At 39.5% G+C, this 18,095-nt stretch overlaps 1 protein-coding gene and 1 long non-coding RNA gene across 8 annotated transcripts in view; one reads left to right on the top strand and one right to left on the bottom strand.

Moving 5' to 3' along the window:
• The window catches only part of kif13ba (kinesin family member 13Ba), a 53,458-nt gene that overhangs the window by 21,679 nt on the left and 13,684 nt on the right, over positions 1-18,095 (bottom strand). For all 7 annotated transcript variants that reach the window (XM_085297355.1, XM_085242995.1, XM_085297603.1 and 4 more), the window contains exons 4-17: positions 12,193-12,205; positions 11,693-11,753; positions 11,477-11,569; positions 10,474-10,654; positions 9,101-9,188; positions 8,261-8,395; positions 3,405-3,517; positions 3,102-3,213; positions 2,786-2,998; positions 2,594-2,704; positions 2,308-2,442; positions 1,644-1,774; positions 408-494; positions 84-274 (exon numbers count right to left, since the gene is read on the bottom strand). In XM_085297355.1, the coding sequence (XP_085153481.1) occupies positions 84-274; positions 408-494; positions 1,644-1,774; positions 2,308-2,442; positions 2,594-2,704; positions 2,786-2,998; positions 3,102-3,213; positions 3,405-3,517; positions 8,261-8,395; positions 9,101-9,188; positions 10,474-10,654; positions 11,477-11,569; positions 11,693-11,753; positions 12,193-12,205 (1,664 nt within the window). The remainder of the gene's footprint in view (positions 1-83; positions 275-407; positions 495-1,643; positions 1,775-2,307; positions 2,443-2,593; positions 2,705-2,785; positions 2,999-3,101; positions 3,214-3,404; positions 3,518-8,260; positions 8,396-9,100; positions 9,189-10,473; positions 10,655-11,476; positions 11,570-11,692; positions 11,754-12,192; positions 12,206-18,095) is intronic.
• Positions 3-4,006, top strand: LOC146582837 (uncharacterized). The gene is made up of 3 exons (XR_014888023.1): positions 3-280; positions 2,611-2,733; positions 3,431-4,006. It is a non-coding gene; the product is annotated as an uncharacterized LOC146582837 (long non-coding RNA).

The following is an 18,095-nucleotide window of genomic DNA, read 5'->3' on the forward strand; positions in this document are numbered from 1 at the left end:
CTGAATTGACACAACGTTGAGAAGTCAGACAGGAAGTGAAAAAGACATGCTGTTTTCCATAATAGTGTCCTAACACATCTTACCATTGCTGCCCAGGGCTTTCATCATGACCTCTGTCTGGGCAAACTCATACGAGAAGCTGACTTCACTGGACACTTCACTGGCTGTATCACCATCTGCATCCAGCTGTTCACTGCTACCACTGTTCTTCATCACGCCACCTTCACCCTCTTCATCATCAGCAGCCCGAGAGCGCCGCTTAGGCAGGTTGATCCTGAAAGTGAGTTAAATGCATTCATCCATGACTCAAAAATATTTTATGTAACTTTAACAAATAGCCCAAACCGATTGATGGGAGGTTTTTTAAAGACTTAAAATATAAATTAAATAGAAAGAACAGCGGTTACCTAAAGAAGTGGTTGTTTCCCCAGAGGATTCGGTCCCCATGGTGGAGTTGCAGAGCACTGGTTACTGGAGAGCCATTAACACACGTCCTGTTTAAAAAAAAATGGTGACAATAGTTGGGAGTTGCATTTATATTTTTAAAGAACCTCAAACAGAAGCTGAAGCAACCGACTGAAGAAAACATCTCTTTTGGTAAGAGGACTTTAACCCTGGTGGGGTTAACTACACTATGTTTAGCCTCATCAGCATAGGGCCTGTATAATGTAGCAAGTTCCAAATAACCAGGACATCTTTTTCTTATCTGGCTTTACTTTGTAATCTTACATGTTGGACGTGTATTTGTATTTTATAGCTTATTTAACACCGATGTACCAGCCAGGAACTGCACATACAATTAGGTAGTAGCTAAATCTAGCACAAGGGATTGTTTCTCTCATGAGAATGTTTTTGTGAACGGTCCCTGACAAATACAGAGTAAAACTAAACTTAACTACTCTAACATAAGCAACGCTCACACGAAGGCGTTTATTAACTAAATAAGTCAACCTAATGTTTCCCAGTGTAGTTACAAGTGTGTTCACATAAACTAGGCATTTTTGCACAAGGGTGACAAATTGTATATTTTAGAAAAGACAGCTATAACTTTAGTAAAATAAAAAGAAGCCAAATGCATATTACAAGCAGTTTAGCAACATATTTGCTGCAGTCTTACTAGATATAAAGCAGTCAGTGTGAGACAGGAGAAAAAAAGTATGTATATAGGTTTGTGTAGCATAAAGATATCCTTATGCAATTTAGAACTCTTTTAGCACCTTTTCTCAACTGATGGTGCCAAACTATTTGAGAGCAACAGGTAAGTAGGCTGACCTGTAAATTCCACATAAAGGTCAACCAGAAAAAGGACTATGTGTTTCTGTAGCCAGCAGGAAGGGGGGAAAAAAGAATCAGGATATAAATTTCACTCCACTGGTCACAAGTTAATAAGGGAAAAATACAAGGTTTAGAATGATTGCTGAAAGCTACTGACTCTCTCTCTGTGCACTGAGGCTGGTGAGAGAAGCCAGCTGGCCAGTGGGCAGTGGTTTTGTGTGTGCTGATCTCTTATCTTGAATATAACCTGCTGAGAAATAAACCACCTTTAGAACTTTAAAAACCCTAATTTTAATCCAAAGTTACCCAATTAAAACCTTGCAGTGTAATTCTCTGAACTTTGTTTGTGTTACGTTTGCGTTCCTTACCTAGCGTTGCGGTAGGGGGCGAGAATCACAGCTGCCTCTGCTGTGATGTCAATGACACAGTGCTCTGCCTGGATACCCATCCCGCACAGCTGAATGTCCTGGGAGTCTGCTGAGCCCACTTTTGTGTGTTCCTGAGATGTTCAACATGTTACAATCAGCTGACCCAAACAAAAGGGGAATAAAGAGCCTGTCTAGAGGAACACATCACAAATCTATGGGATGTTCCAGTTATAATTACAATCACAACTGATCTAAATTTTACTCCTTAAACTTTATCTGTTCTAATCGAGCCCATCAAACAGCAACATTATTATGTTTCCATAACAGCTGGTTGCCTTTCAGGTTTCGTATAAATGAATGAAATTTCCTCTTAAGCGTTTTCAAAACCCAGTGCAAGTCACATGACAACTGGTTCTTCTTCAGCTTGCTATTAAGAAAAATGAAACTTCAGTTTCTATGATTCAAACTGTGTAAAAAAAAAAAAAAAAAATCTCTTACACATCTGATCAAATTTAGTTTTTAGAGGACAAAGACTGATCGCTCATTAAGCTGCAGTTACACAACTCTGGTTTAAAAAAAAAAAAAAAAGTCAGGAATAATACTTTAGAAGGCATTAGGTAAAGCATGATGGGGACTCTGTATGTGTCTGTGTGTTCATGCAAACCTTCAGGTAGTACACAAGCAGTTCATTGAGTGCAGGATCAGCATTAAGGTTGACAAGAAAACTCTTATCGTCTCCAACTTTAATCCCTGAAGACTGAAGAGAAATACCCAGACTCTCCAGCTGCTTCTGACGCTCCTGCGCACGCACACACACAAAAAACATCAGACTTTCAGCTTTTAAAGTATCTGAATGATGCAGTTTGAGAAAATAAAGACACTGTGCACTGTAATTATTACACTGAATAAAAACAAAATCAATTACATTTGATGTTTCTTGTGCGTCTCACCTGTGCAATCTCCTCAGTTTTGCGAAGCTTCTCCTCCCACGTGACCGTCATCTCTTGAATCAACTTTTCGGACTCCTCCAGACGGTCTTTGAGCTCTGGAGCTTTCAAAGACTGGCGATAATAAAGCACATGACAAGCAGGTGAGGCAAATACTTCAACACGGTGATTGCTTAGATTGTGAAGATCTCTCACCTCTGCCTGTGTCAGTTGCACTCGTAGTTTTTCGACTTCCTCTCGGAGCTCCCTGATGATGCGAGCGTTGGGATCTTCATTAACAACAGCATGGTTAACTATGTTCTTTGCTCGGTCGGCATAACGTAGTGTCGACAGCGTCTCCTCGTAGTTGTCTGCCGCTGGACTCACAGTAGCAACCATTGCTGTCCGACTGTTACCTCCCAGGCAGTCCTGGAGAATTCATAAGGGGGGAAAAAAAAGAAAAAAGTAAAATATAGAGGAAAAAATGCTATAAAATGTTTTTTGCTCAGGTGGTCGTTTATGTTTATCATACCTTCAGTAACCATGTCAAAACAGAGTCTCTGTAAGGAACAAACTTGGTCTTGTTCTTGGCAGTTCCTTGTTCAGCCAGAGCTGAGATCACTAGACCCAGAGTAGTGAGGGACCTTGCAAACACAAAGAGAAGAGACCAGCTGATGGACTGATAGCAATCATGTAGCTCTGTCTGCTTGTGTGTTGAGATACTTTAACGTCAGGCTTGAATGACCTTGGAAGAAATATAACCTTTATTGGGAAAACATTTAAAAAACTGTTTATGTACTGTTTCTCTGTATCCATGTTTTAATTGCTTCATTACTTGTTGATGTTGCTTCCTTCCTTCAGGCGCTCTCCTGCTGCTCCAGTCTTTGCTGCTCGCTCACTTCCAGCCAAGTCTACTAGGCTCAGCCGACTCACCTTTTCCCCACTCGTCTACAGAGATACAGAAAGAGCAAAAAGGAAAATAAAGTCTGATTACTGTCCCATTTGTTGCTGCATCCATGATGCCTTATGCACTAGAGATGCTCTAGCAGGGTCCTGCAACCTGCGTTGGTGTTTCTGTCCACTGTAAAATGTATTTGTAAATGTATTTTTTTCCCTCCTTTCTCTGACTTTCCACTGATGTTTTTTTCCCCAGTGTAACAAGCAATGGAACAAAAAGCCACGGTGTTCCTAGGCTGGTTTAAAACATATCCAGGGGTTGCAGTAAAGATGATTAGGCACATCTGAATTAACTTCACTTACTTCAGAAAGCTGTAACACTGACCCACAAGGGGTCTGACAAATCTCTAATAACCCTTAAGGAGGCTGATTTTTAAGCAGCTACTACCTGAACACATTTCTGTATGCTTTGAAGTTTAACTGAGCAATATCCATTCTTGTCTTCTATACTTCTGATTCTTGTAATTCTACCAACCAGAGCACACCGTTATCTTTCAGTGTCTTGATGACAGTTTCCCTCTGTGTCTTCCCAAGGGCTGTTGAAGAGGTGGATATCACATCTCTATCTGTATGCCACATCCACTCCTGATTGTGACAGGTCAGCAGCTGACAAGGCTGAATCTAACACCTGATCAACACCTGCTGACAAGCCAAAGCAGCCCATCAGCTAAATATCAGCAGATGCAGTCCTCCGTGTGTGTCAACTGTGCACTTGTCAAGCCACCTTGCTTTTCTGCACACATCAATGTTTTAACAAAGTCGCATACAATGTCATGCAATTACTGATCAGCTAAGCGGCTGATGATCTGTGGTGTGACATGTCTGAACTTTACCAGGTGTTCTTATGTCGAGCCTCCAAAAGGTTTTGGCTGAATGTGCACACAGATACAATGATAATGGTGTTCTTGTAAAAGAACTGGTTCACTCCCACTCCCACATAACTCCATAAATCTCTATCAAGTCCACACTGCTCCACTTCAGTTGCAGCCTTGCAGACTCAACAAGCCAACTTCACAAGATGAGACTACCTGCTCCCTTACCAGAAGAGTAACCCCAGTACACAAAACGCCAAATTCATTACATGATTCACACTGTGCTACGGGTGAAGCCGAATATACTTAACCTTCTACTGCTTTAGTTTCAGTGTTGTGACCTTTAGGCTCTTCTGGACTGCAAAGAAACATTTCAGCAAACACCATCCTAACTATTCTTTGACATCACTGGTTTTAATTAAAACAAAAACAAGCTCTTTCTTTTTAGTGTATATTCATCATTTTTCTGATTCTAAACTTTCATCAAAATCTTTACAAGTTGTTCAACATTTCAACAAGCTTGACTATTGAGACTTAAAGCTGACCTACTATGAGGATTTTTAGCTTTTATTCTTGGAGATTTATTGAATCTGGTTCGCCTACTGTCTGAAACAAGCGACTTTAGCATCCTTTAAGCCAGCGGTCCCCAACCTTCTTTACACCACGGACCGCTTTATATCCGACAATATTTTCACAGACCAGTCTTTAAGGTGTCGCGGATAAATACAACAAACTAAAACCAGTACTGGTGCCAAAAAAAACAGAAGATTTATTCATAACATAGAGGAAAAGACCCAGGGTTAACAGAATGATAAAAAAAGATTTAAAAAAAAATAATGCTAAAAAACAATAGCAACCTTGAAAACCATAAATTTCACACCCAAGCCTCAACTCTCGCGGCCCGGTACCAAACGACTCACGGACCAGTACCGGTCCGTGGCCTGGGGGTTGGGGACCGTTGCTTTAAGCCATTAGAAGCAACTTAGAAGCTGAAAAACAAAAAAACTGATGCTCTATATATCTGACAGTATTACCAATATTGTTATTTGTGTTTCTGTCTTTTCTGAATGGCTGACTCTCAAAAAAACAAAAAGCAAAAAAAAAAAAAACAAAAAAAAAAAAACAAAAAAAAAACCCCACACCCCCCCCTTCCCCCCCCAAAAAACAAAAGAAAAACCAAGAACAAAAAACAACCAAAGTCTGAACAACAGGCCATAGTTAAGGGGTGGGCAACTCCAGACCTCAAGGGCCAGTGTCCTGCAGGTTTTAGATCTCACCCTGGGTCAACACACCTGAATCAAATGATTAGTTCATTACCAGGCGTCTGGAGAACTTCAAGCCATTCAAATCAGCTGTGTTGGATCAATGACATCCAAAACCTGCAGGACACCAGCCCTTGAGGCCTGGAGTTGCCCACCCCTGCCGTAGGGGCTGCTATGCTCACTGGCCAAGCTGCACCTGAGCAGGAAAAAACCCTCTGAAACAGAGTTTAGGGCAATCTGAAATCTCGGCTAAGAAGGATTTCGAGCATATAAGGTGATGTCATGGTTAGAAATACAACCATGACTAATATGAGAATACACTATTGTAACCTATTTTATCAGGATATATAAATGAAAGAAAATAAGGAAAATCATAATAAGCTAACTTTAGCCATGTGTTCTGTTACATGTTTTTCTTTTATTACATACAGAAAAGCTTTTCTACATTTTTTCTACACTACATTTCGCAGCAGTTTGTTTGTAGTTGTGAGAATGTGTATGTGTTACTATAAAATAAACATTTGTTAAAGGGGTTTTCATTGTGCTTGGAAAGCAAAGCAACCTTATCTTGAGAAGCGGATAAGTTCAATCTTAAACAGCTGCATTGCATTGTCACCTTGAAATCTCAGGTAAAGTAAACTCAAACTTGAATTCTGAAAAGACTCGCTTATGAGATAAAGCTCACCCTCAGGGACAAGTGATACAGATCAGCCTCACACCAGCACAAGTGTAGATCCCCCAGGACTGAGCAAATTGTTAAAACAAACAAGAGATGTTTATCCGTAACAGAAAACTAGACCTTTTTTAAATAATGCCCTGAACTGAGAAGTCATGTTAGACAGCTACAGAGAGCGGGGAGGCAAAGCTGATGACTGAATAGCACTACCACATGAGAAGCCACAACCTTTTGTAATTCAGTAATTTTAGCTCCTTACTACATCATCAACGATAGGATCTGTAGCCCGGAAATATAAGACTTGGAGATAAACACAAAAGTCTACAGTACCCTGACACTTTTGTCTTGTTCGAGTCTTAACATCTAACTAGCTATTCGAATAGTAAAAAGAGGAAAATACTTTATTATTAAAGCAGGGGAGTTGATACTCGAGTCAGTAACAAATGTAATGCTGTAATGTGTCTGCTCATAAAACGAGTGTCGGGGCATCAACACACAGATACACATGGTAAGAAATAGGGTCAACTCTGCAGTGCAGAAAACAACTGCTGGAATACATTTTAAAAACTCTGCATTATACTACACAGCCTGCAAAGTGTTTTATGACACAGAGAAACATCAGGAAACCATTGAGATATAGATAGGTACACATGGCCAAAGCGCAAACAAATTTGACCTTTGAGTTGAAAGCGTGGCTGAAAAGTCCAAACAGGACAGGATACTGAAAGGAAAACCAGTGACAAGATTCTGAGTGTCAGAATGACTCATCCAGCAACAGGTGATTCTGCTACTTGTCAAAGGTTGCCTCTTATTAACCTGCCCCCAACACAGGCTGCGTCATTTGAGGGCGGAGATGAGCTCCAATTCAAAGATCAACGGTCACTATTTCTTTAAAACTGGGGACAGATTATATATTTAGATTGAAGAAACTTGGAAGCTTAAATACGTGTTGAATATTGAAGTTGACTACCTTAAATGGTGTTCTCAGGGTCTCAGAAATACTGCTTACCACTGCCTAACAGGGTTTCAGTGCCATGAAACGAGTCCAACTCCCTAATGACTAATGCTCTGCTAGTCAGAGGATCACAAAGCAACCTAAATATTGCAGTCACCACGGCAAAAACAGAAATAAAATTACTCAAATTGCACTGAATGGTCAAAATTGTGTTCTTTGGAATAACACAAACCAGTAGAGATTTTTAATCTGATGTTCACTTATGACGGGATAATAAAATAAACTATAGTGTTAAAAGTAGCAGAAGGATGTGTCAGCTAAGTGATTCACTCACTGACTACACAGTTTATGCGTTTGCTGTCTGTTAGACTTTGTTCAGCTTGATGAACCTACCGGCGAATTGTCTGGCCAACTCAGTGACTGACTCTGGGCGTGACTTGAAAGGAGAGCAGGCTGTATCAACTGACAAACTCACAGTCATGTCTGTGAATTATTAACAGGACTTGCTGGTAGCAACTCTAGCTGGAAATAAGAGCAAGGATCAGGAGAGACTAAGTGGGTCAGTCAGGACGGAGAATTAGTCATTTAAGTCTTTTCTTAAGAGTGCCTGGTCACATGGCGGAGCTGACATCATCCCTTTTGGTAGCTTTCTTTTTTCTTGTGGTTTAGATATTATTAAAAATAGCAGAAACATTATCGCACCCCAAAAAAGTTCAGCAATCATAATGATTAAAAAGTAAAGTCTCAATCATTTCTAAAGCTTTAGATTTCTCGTGCCCAGCAAATCCTTGCAGGCCTTTTGAAGAAAATCTATGTGTGATTGATGTGGCTAGACAGTGTAGAGCATATTTGAGAGCTTAGAAGTGGGTGGATGATGCAGCAGCTTGATGGTGCAGGGATGAGATTATGGCATGGGGACTGAGGGAACATGGTTTGAATCCAAGTTGGAACAGATGTTAACTAGTCATCTTTATAAATAACAGACCAGTCTTGTGTGAGCATGTGTGTGTTTGTGTTGTTATATCTTACCCCAGACTTTAAATCTTTGAGTGTGTGTGTGAGAATAATGTTGAAGACTGCATGCGATCGACTGCTCTCCTCATTCATGTTGGTAGCAGCGACAGTGCGTGACTTATTGCCCTCTGACATTAGAGACTCGATGTCCTGAAGGAAGAAGACACAATAAACAAACAATACAATCATTTTCATAGTTTCCCATTTTGCTTTAATTTCAAAAACAGATTACATGACAGTATTTTACTAAAAAAAGAAAATGCTAAAATATTTTGCCATGCCTTCTTAAAAACCACTATTTTGTCACATAAAAGAGAAAATGTGACAAGCATCATTACAAAGCTCAAACTCCAACCTTTAATACTTATGCAGCGACAAGTTCATGAGTGAGGATGGATGGATGCAGAGATACTGTAACCATGACATTTAGCTGTAAATTATAAAATTGTTTGTTTCACTTTTATTTGAACGTGCTTTACCTCACTCCAAAGAATAGTTGTCAACATGGCCATAAATTACACGGCACATTCTTCGCCTATTTTTATATTTTATAATGATTATAATTTATAACTAGTGTGGTTGAATCGCCTGAAAAATCACAATATAAAAAAACAAAATGTTATCACCATTTTTGATTTGGTTGGTGAGACTACTAACATTTGGTACTTCAAGTGATATAAATACTCAAAGAGGACGGTGAGAAGAAATGGCAGCAAGAAACTCTGTTCAGGTGTCACAGAAAATCTGAAGAACTGATCAGACAGGATGTGTGGTGCAGTGCTGCATGGTGGATGTTTGGGGTAGTAGGTGACATAAATGCATGAAAGGTTTTTTTGTTCAGTGAATTGTTTTTACCTTGTAGCTGGCCACTGCTAGTCGAGACAGGCCATCCACGTATGGACCCAAAACTTTATGTTCTCTCACCCGCAGTGTTTGCCTACCCCTGGGCATAGAAGAAAATGAGGTTTAAAACAAAGACACGCAACATGGTCACTCGTGACTAATTGCATCCAATGCTTGAACAATGATGTCCAAGCAGGGGAGGCAGTAGAGGCTAGGCTTGCTCTGGTAACCAATAGAAGTCCACAGTGCACAGTTCACACTTTGTGAGCACTTGGCTCTCTGACCCCAATTCTAACTTGCCGCAGATCTAAGAACTTCATCATTATCTGACCCACAGCAGAGCGCATATGGCAGTCAGATGGTCTGCTAGTCTTTGGTCCGTTTTATTGAGGTTAAAAGTCATGCAGTGAGTGAAGGTCAAAGGTTATAGTGTCTGGGACAGCAGGCACAGGCCTGGGGTCCTGATTTACAGCTGACCTGCTGGACACGAACCGGACAAAAACAGTGACTGCAGGGCAGAATGCTAATCTTTTTATGCACTGACCACAGCAGCTGGTGGATCCAGAACAAATGACAGACTTTCACTGATTTATCAGCTAATCTGAGTTTATGTTAGAGCAGAGCTGCAAGCTGGTCATTAACCAGAAAAGTAGACTTACAGCAGATGTATTTTAGTTTATTGGAATTGTCATTATCATTATTAATGTGCATTTTTTTTTTCAAATTATTTGGAAATAAAACATTTAGCGTCTAAAATATTAGAAATATAAAACATTTTCTATCAATGTTTCTCCAAGAACAATTTCAGGGGTTGTGCCTGACATGCAGGTCAAACTCTCCAGATATTCAATATACAATAAAGTCAAATGCAGAATATCTTCAATCATTTTTGCTTGAAGAATGCCTTGAACAATTCTACACTTTCAAAACAGTTTCACATGCATTTTCTAAGAATCAACTTATTAATAAACTGAACAATAAATTTAAATGTGTTCTTATTCTTCAGTGCCTGTGTTTACAGTCTTTTAAATATGTAAAAATGAGTTTGCATTTGAAAATACACCGAAGACTGATGTAATTCTACACCTGCTGGTGCTGTTACAACCTTTGTGGGTTTTACAGTGAGTCAGCTCTAAGATGCTGAATCTAGTTTAATAGGATACTAATATTAGAAAGGCAGAATCTGCATTATAAGGATATGAGACGAAAGACAAACGTTCTGTAAATCTAATACTCTATTGATTTAAATTTGGCTCGTGGAAGGGAACTCAACCAAAGGCAACTACTGAATTGTTTAGGATTTATCAGAGCTGCCACACCTTTCAAATGAAAAACGAAACCACCCACACATTTGTAAAAGGGCTGATTGAGGAATGAAATCATACCCTTTGGGATCGAGCAGATCTCGGACCTTCTCATTGTAGATCTCCATGTAGGAGACCTCAACAGTGAAACTCTCCTCCTCCCGCTGTTCCTTCTGTGTCCGTTCAAACAAAGCACTGCACAGTCGAGGTATCAGCCCTGGCTGATCCACTGAGCCCATCATAGTGTACGACTTTCCCGAGCCTGCAAACACGGAGACAAATACTCCAGTTTCAGGAGACTGACTGCAGCAGGTATAGTTAAATGTAAAATAATTTCTTGTCTTTGTGGCAGCTGATACAAAACACTGCCACTAACACACAAAGTAATGATGGTACGATTGTGAAATTATTAAAGAATGATTTCACCTGACAAACAAGTAAAAGGTTCGACTCATTATGACTCATGTGTAGACAGTGGATCAATTTATGAGCTCCAACTTGCTGTCGCAGGGTCAAGATTATATGTAAAGTAAGAGTATGATAAGCGCTCTACACATTATGGGACATGAGATATCTGAAACATGTGCATGTATTTTAACTTCTGTGTCTTATTTGTACTGAAGAAATGCAAGTCGGTACAAGTAGTAGTCCACAAAGACACTCCTAAAAAAGCTTTAAGGCAATAAAATATAGATAGAAATCTGCCACATACTGTAACCAACCCCTGAGACTCAATACTTGAAATGTGCAATTCACTTGTATTTTTATTTTTTATTCCTATTTATTCTATTTATCCCCTTTGTATATTTTATTTATATTTGTCTCTGTATTTATTTTTATATATATATATATATATATATATATATATATATATATATATAAATAACAATTCTGTAACTGTAACTTCGGTCGTTGCTGTGCTTTTTGGAAGTCGAATTTCCCAGAGGAACCCACCCGAGGGATTAATAAAGTTCTATCTTATCTTATCTTATCTTATCTTATCTTATCTTATCTTGTTAAGTTAGACGCTCTGTCATAAAATAAGATTCACCATAAATATGTGAGTTGTCCAAGTGTAAATTACCAGTTTGTCCATAGGCAAATATACAGGCATTGTAGCCCTGGAAGGCATTGTGGAGAAGACTTTCCCCAAGGCACTGGAACACCACCTCCTGACCTGCAGTTAAGTGGCACAAACAGACATAGTCTGTATAACTGAAGTATATATTTAGTTAACACATCTGCTAGTGATATTTTAATGCAATTTCTTTTTGAATGATTAAAATAAAAATTTACATACCTGCAAATTTTTCCTTATCTGTCTCATCCATGGACCAGAAACAATAATCATAGGCAAAAACCTGTAAACACACAGACAAAACAGCACCACCATGACATGTTATACTGGAATATGTAGTCGCACAAGCCACCACAGTAAAAAAAAAGGTGTATATTGTGTTTTTAAATGCTCAAATGCTCAAAATGTGTAATCATAGCGACCATCAAGTCTCAAACGACGATAAAAATAATCACACACAGCAAAGAGAACCAGTGGGAAAAAACATTCAGTTTCTAGGGAACAAGTATTGCCTCAGGATTAAAATAAAGGTTCATAAATTAAACAAACCATTTTGGCAATAATGGTTTTACAAATCATTACTTTATATCGCTGCCTGTATGGTTGCACACAGCTCAGAAACTGAGCTGAAGTAGTACAGCGGTGCCTTTGTTTAAAACAGATGATTCACAACCATGGAATTAGTGTTGAAAATGTCTGTGTGTGTATTTGTGTGCCGTTACCTTGGACTGACTCCTGATGATGTTGGGAGGATCGAGGTCAACGGGAACATGTGGAAAGACAGAAAGACGGCATTTAGTGCAAATTAAAAGGATGCAGTAGGATGGGCTTTCAAGGCTAATTTTGACCCTAATGTGTAGCATGCAGAGATAAAAAGAGAAAGAAATTTATATGTGGGTGGACAGACAGGCAGACTGGATTAATGTCATTTGCTTTAGGCTTTCCTTGTTTTAACATTTACTTTAAAACATAGCCATTGTTGTAGTTGTTTACAGCTTCTGTGTCACATGTCAAAAACAGCCTCTCGGGGGATTTGGGTGTGTATCTGGGTGTTAGGGTGGGCGCTGCATTCATCTCTGAGGGCGTAGTAAATCGTTTCAGGAATGCGTGTGTGAGAATAGCACTAGATGTGTGAGATAGAGGGGTACTGAAGCTGGCAGTGTGTTAACCTTTAAAAAGAAGTGGAACAGCTCTGTATATCTGTGCAAGCTTTTACAGAAAAACTAAGGAAATATATACACAAGCAGCCTCAGTCATACACACGACAGACATCATGAGCTTTTAGCCAACAGCTATGTCCTTCAAAATGGTTTCCTCCAGTAAACAGACGGGAACTCCATCTGGTTTTCTCTGCATATGAGGAAATGTCAGTACAGGCTAACCTAATTTTAAATAGTATGTGCTGAAAATGAATTATAAGCTCTTAAGCTGGCAAATCAATAACTAAGTTACAGAAGCATAAACATTTGACATCAACCTGCTCCACAGATTATAAGAAATACATAAATTAGAGCATGGTTTTACATTATTATATGCATGAAGTAAATGAGTATGTGTCTGTAAATATGTGCAGACACATATGTGATTCCAGTTTCCACATCTTGGAGTAAAAGTGGACTGTTCAATCAATTCAATAATTCTTACTTCCCACAAAAAACACAACAAAATGTGTGAATCTGAGTGTGCAGAGAAAACCAACCATTTTAGAATTGTCATTACAATATGAAGTATGACTGAATACTGGTAAATCAAGCCTGGTGTAAGGTTACTAGCAGCCAGCTTAACTGTCAAATCTCCTAAGGTGCTTAAGCACAATAATTATGCAAGTTCACTTCAGGCCACATTTTACAAGATGGATCATTTAAACTTAGGCAAGCGATCGCATTTGACGCATTTGCTGAATTGGTGCCAAGACGCCGTTATTACTTAGTGAGAAAGAAAAAGAGCTGGAGGCCATACACAAAACATTCTACTGCAGCAACTCAACTGGATTTTGCAATCATTTTGTTTTATATGGTTTACTCACACCCGTTCTAAGTGCCAATCTCTTTTGATCAGCATTGCACTTCACGCTGCATTCCTATTGGTTTGTTAGTCGACACGGGTCAAACCAGGGCTCACAGCATGAGACAGTCATCCTAAATTTGACACTGTCTGAATTTTGTCCCAGGATTTATCTATTAAAATGTCCTACCCTGAACCTCTCACAGTGCTACACAGGACTACCAATCTGTGGTTAGGGTCAGGCCGAACTCTCAAAGCATACTAGTGTGACCCAGGCCTGCAGATTCTTTTCAAGATCAAGATTGTTCAGTGTGAAGCCACAAGCACTGATTAGATTGGTGTTCCCTGAGAGAGGGAGTCTCTGGCAGTGCCTGTGACTCCTTCTACCATAGTTCATATTCACTTCAAATGCAATAAGGTTTTGTCTGTTGTCCTTTATTCTATTCATCCTAACTCTCCTCTCCTGTCACCTTCTTCCTCCATTAGTGCAGTGGTGGTGCTGCCCAAAGGGTGAGGGCAGCTGTCAGCCAAAGAGCTGCATCAAGTCAGATCATCATCTGACTCGATGGCTTGAGGAAAGAGATTTCTAGCGGTTTAAAAACCCACACTCAGAAATACTTCTGCCACCAAGGCCTACAACCTTTCACCGGCTTCCTTCTAAAACACATTACTGTACAGCTTAACATTCGGCAATGAAAACCTTGCTTAACCGAACTGTTCCCATTAGCATTAATCCTTTGTCTAAATATCTGAAACACATTTAGGCCCTCATAAAGATGGCATCACGAGAAAACACACTTGCACAAAGACATCCTCACACCTGTTTCCTTTTACCCATGCACATTCTTTATAAACCACTATAGCTGCAGTTCTTGCACAAACCAGCCAGCAATCTGTAACACTTCATATTTCACAGACGTTCCACTGCTGATGTGTTGCATTCAGAGAGCAGATGCACGCAGACCGATTCCTATCTGCTGTGTAATTGATACCAGTAGCTATTCTTCAATAAGTATCCAATCAGGACTTCCTACAAATGTTTTAGAGGGTTTTGTCAGTGCTAAAAAGTGAAGTTTATTTAAGTTCCCAAGTTAAAATTCATTAATAACATTTACTCTCTTAAAGCACAAAAAAGGGGATGAGGTAGGAGTAATTTTATACACTATAGTTGTCATCCACACCCTTATTTTCAGATTTTTATTTTTTTTAAATCCTATTCTTGGGGGCTTTTCAGAAGTCTCCCTGCAGATGCATCTCCAATTCAAGGATGAAGCTAACTTGACAGGTTTTGACATACACAGTGATGACAGCTGTCACAATTGCTTCAAAGGCTGCTGGCAAAAAGGGTCACCCATGTTTTGCGTGATATGAAGCTAGGGACCCCCCCTGACCAATGAGCGAGGAGAATGAGACGGTCAGGAGAGCTGTGAACCCGCCTCGTGCACTTCTATTAGTCCCTCCCTGCTTCGGCCTACTCCTCTGCTCTGATCGCCGTCATTTAAAAAAATAACTTAATGCATGGCTGCTTTCCCCCCCTCCTCTCTCTCTCTCTCTCTTCTGTTCTTGCATTCCTGCTTTCTCTCTCTCTCTCTCTCTCACTATCTCTCTCTCTCTCGGACTGTACCATCCATGGCGATGTAGGGAGGAACAGGAGTGGATGATGGAAAGAAGGCTGAAGGTAGCCAAGGGGTTTAAGGAGGAAAGAGCCTGAGTCTGAGACTGGAATGTTAAGCTGAAGCACAAAGAGCATAAGAGCAACACGGCACATACTGATGGCACATGACAACAGTTTTAGTACAGTTTACACAGGTTGGTATGTTATAGAACAATTGGCCCTCACATGGTGTGTAAATGATTAAATGACCTGAATTTATCCTCCTATATTAACAAACTGTACTCTCCAGACAGCATACAATGTTTTATACATAGCACATTTTAAACCTCTGCACATTCACTGTATATGTGCAACAGCAACCTGCTATTCTTCCGATGAGCAAAAGTCAAATAATATAGAGAGTCTGCTTTTTCTGTCCTAGTTCTTACTGCTCGATGTTCTGAATGAGTAATTAATTAACCAGTTAGATGTATCAAGTCCCCCCCCCCCCCCCCAAAAAAAATAAAGCCAGAAAAAATCAAGACTCACTGTAGTTTAAGTGTGTCTGCAGTGATCATGTAAGTACTGCTGACATTAAGCCCCAAACCAAATTGAAGCCCAAGTAAATCTAGTTCAGTTTCTCAATCCCTGTGATGCACTTTCAGCGGAGTTCTGGATGGTTACTTTCCCTGCCTGCATTCAACCCTTTGCAGCAATATGACAGAAAACTTGACCTACAAAATATAAATAGATTGCATCATTTGTATTATCAGGCAACTGAACAGTAGAGCAATTTGTACACAAATAAGACAGACCAAGCTGTTTATGCGGCTTGGCTTTGATATGAACACTGAAATTAAGGCTGCAGATTTTTTTTTTTTTTAAGTTCCACCATCTCATACACTCAGGGTTAGTTTACCACTACTACTAAAATCCACAGCTGGGAGAGGATATAGTAAAGGTGGCAGTGACTATCGCAGCCTATTTATATATTTGTGCGATCAGCCAGTGCTCTCCTGCTTCCCTCTGGTGCTAAGCAGGTAAAGTATGCTCAATTTATTGATGTGCTTACATTTAAGCTCTCTTCTTATCGCTGCACTACAGGCCAAACAAAGTCCATTTATCTCCAAGATGTTCATGGAAAAGTCAAATATTCAATCGACTGCTCACAGTACACCAAAACAATTCAATTTCTCACACATTTTAATTTTAGTTTTTATGGCTGTCACTTTCAGACAACAAAACTTATGGATTAAAGATTGCTGTGGACCCAACTCTGTATTCTCTTCTCAAATATTAAAGCTAAAAGCAAATGAACGTGTTAGCTTGGACTTCGCTGTTATTGGTTAAATCCTATCTGACATTCGGATAAAAGATCAGCTCGACCCAAATTCAAAAGCTGATGGAATACTGGTCACAACGTACTTATTTTTGCACTGATGTATTCTGTTTTTATATTACATGTGACAACAGGAGCTAGCAGGAGAGCTAATGTAGGAAGCTAACAGTGAAGAAGAAACAGTTTGGAGGTATTTAACACCACCTTTACCAACACCTTTTGTTTGTGTGTTTGGTAAAGGTTTTCATTTAACTGCAAAAGATGACTAAAATGATCTGATAGGAATGTAAATCTCCAATGAGATGAAGCTTTGACCTCAATTTTATTTATTTATTTTTTTTAAATCTCTTAATAGTCTTGCCCCTTGTTATTTCTCTGAGTTGCTTCACCCTTGCACACCATCCCATGCTCTTAGTTCAGCTAACTAGATGCTTTTGACTGTCCCAAAGATATTTTATACATCCAGAGGAGACAGTCTTTGCAGTTTTGGCTCCTAAGATATGGAATGCCCTGCCATTGGAGGTCAGACAGGTTCCATCTCTTGCTGCTTTTAAAACTTATTGAAAAACACATCTTTTCTCCTTGGCTTTCAACCAAGAGTAAGTTGTTATCCATCTTAAATTTTTACCCTTAGTATGTACCGTTACCATTTCAAATGTTTGGCCATCTTCTATGAATTAAGTTATAGCTGATTAATTGTTACATTGACACTTTGGTCAGTTGTTATGTTGTTTTTAAAGCGCTTTGGAAATAAAGTGATGATGATGAACATTTCAACATTTTCTCTTGTTACATCCACAAACGGATGTATTTTATGTGATAGACACAAAGTAGCCCATAACTGTGAAGTGGAAAGAAAATAAAATTTTTGTATTTAGCCCTCCTCAGCCAATTCTTTTTTGAACCTTTAATTTTTGGCAATTACAAGTCTTTTGGGGGTAGTTCTCAACTGCTAAGTATCTACTTTTAAGATTTGGGCAGTGACTATAGATAAAAATTAGCATATGGCTAAATCTGATACATTTACAGCAATGTTTATTAATGTACATTGTCCCTCCTATAAAAACAAAAAAACAAAAACAAAATAACAACAACGACAACACAAGCTCCACCCCAAATTCTCTTTGTGAAAATAGCTCTAGTGCAGTCAGATTGGAGGGACAGCGTCTGTGAAAAGCCATTTTCAAGTCTTGCCACAGATTCTCAATAGGATTTATTGGACTTTGGGCCATTCTAACACAAATATGCTTGTAATATGCAACATTGTAGTTCTGACTGTAGGCTTGGTGTGGTTGTACTACTGGAAATTCTACTTTGTGCTCCTTGCCTGGACTGTCAGTTTAGGTGGATGACCATATCTTGGTAGGTTTGCTTTAATGGACTGCACAATGCTCTGCGAGATTTTCAAAGCTTGGAATACGTTTTTAAAACCTCCACAACTTCATCCCTGAACTGTGTGGTGTGTTACTTGGTCTTCATGATGCCATTTGCTATTAATCATTAGTTATTATTAATCTTTTTTTGGGGGGGTTCCCCCACAGCATGCCTTTTGTCCAGCCTTCCACACATCACCCTCGTCCAGTTGCAGCAGATGGCTGCCCCTTCCTGAGTCTGGTTCTGTCAGAGGCTTCCTTCTGTTAAAAGGGAGTTTTTCCTTCCCACTGTTGCCAGGTGCTCGCTCATAGGGG

Source organism: Mchenga conophoros, linkage group LG1, assembly GCF_057382185.1.
Source record: "Mchenga conophoros isolate Kocher_MC1m ecotype Shallow Benthic linkage group LG1, M_conophoros_male_GT1.1, whole genome shotgun sequence".
Classification (NCBI taxonomy): Eukaryota; Metazoa; Chordata; class Actinopteri; order Cichliformes; family Cichlidae; genus Mchenga; species Mchenga conophoros.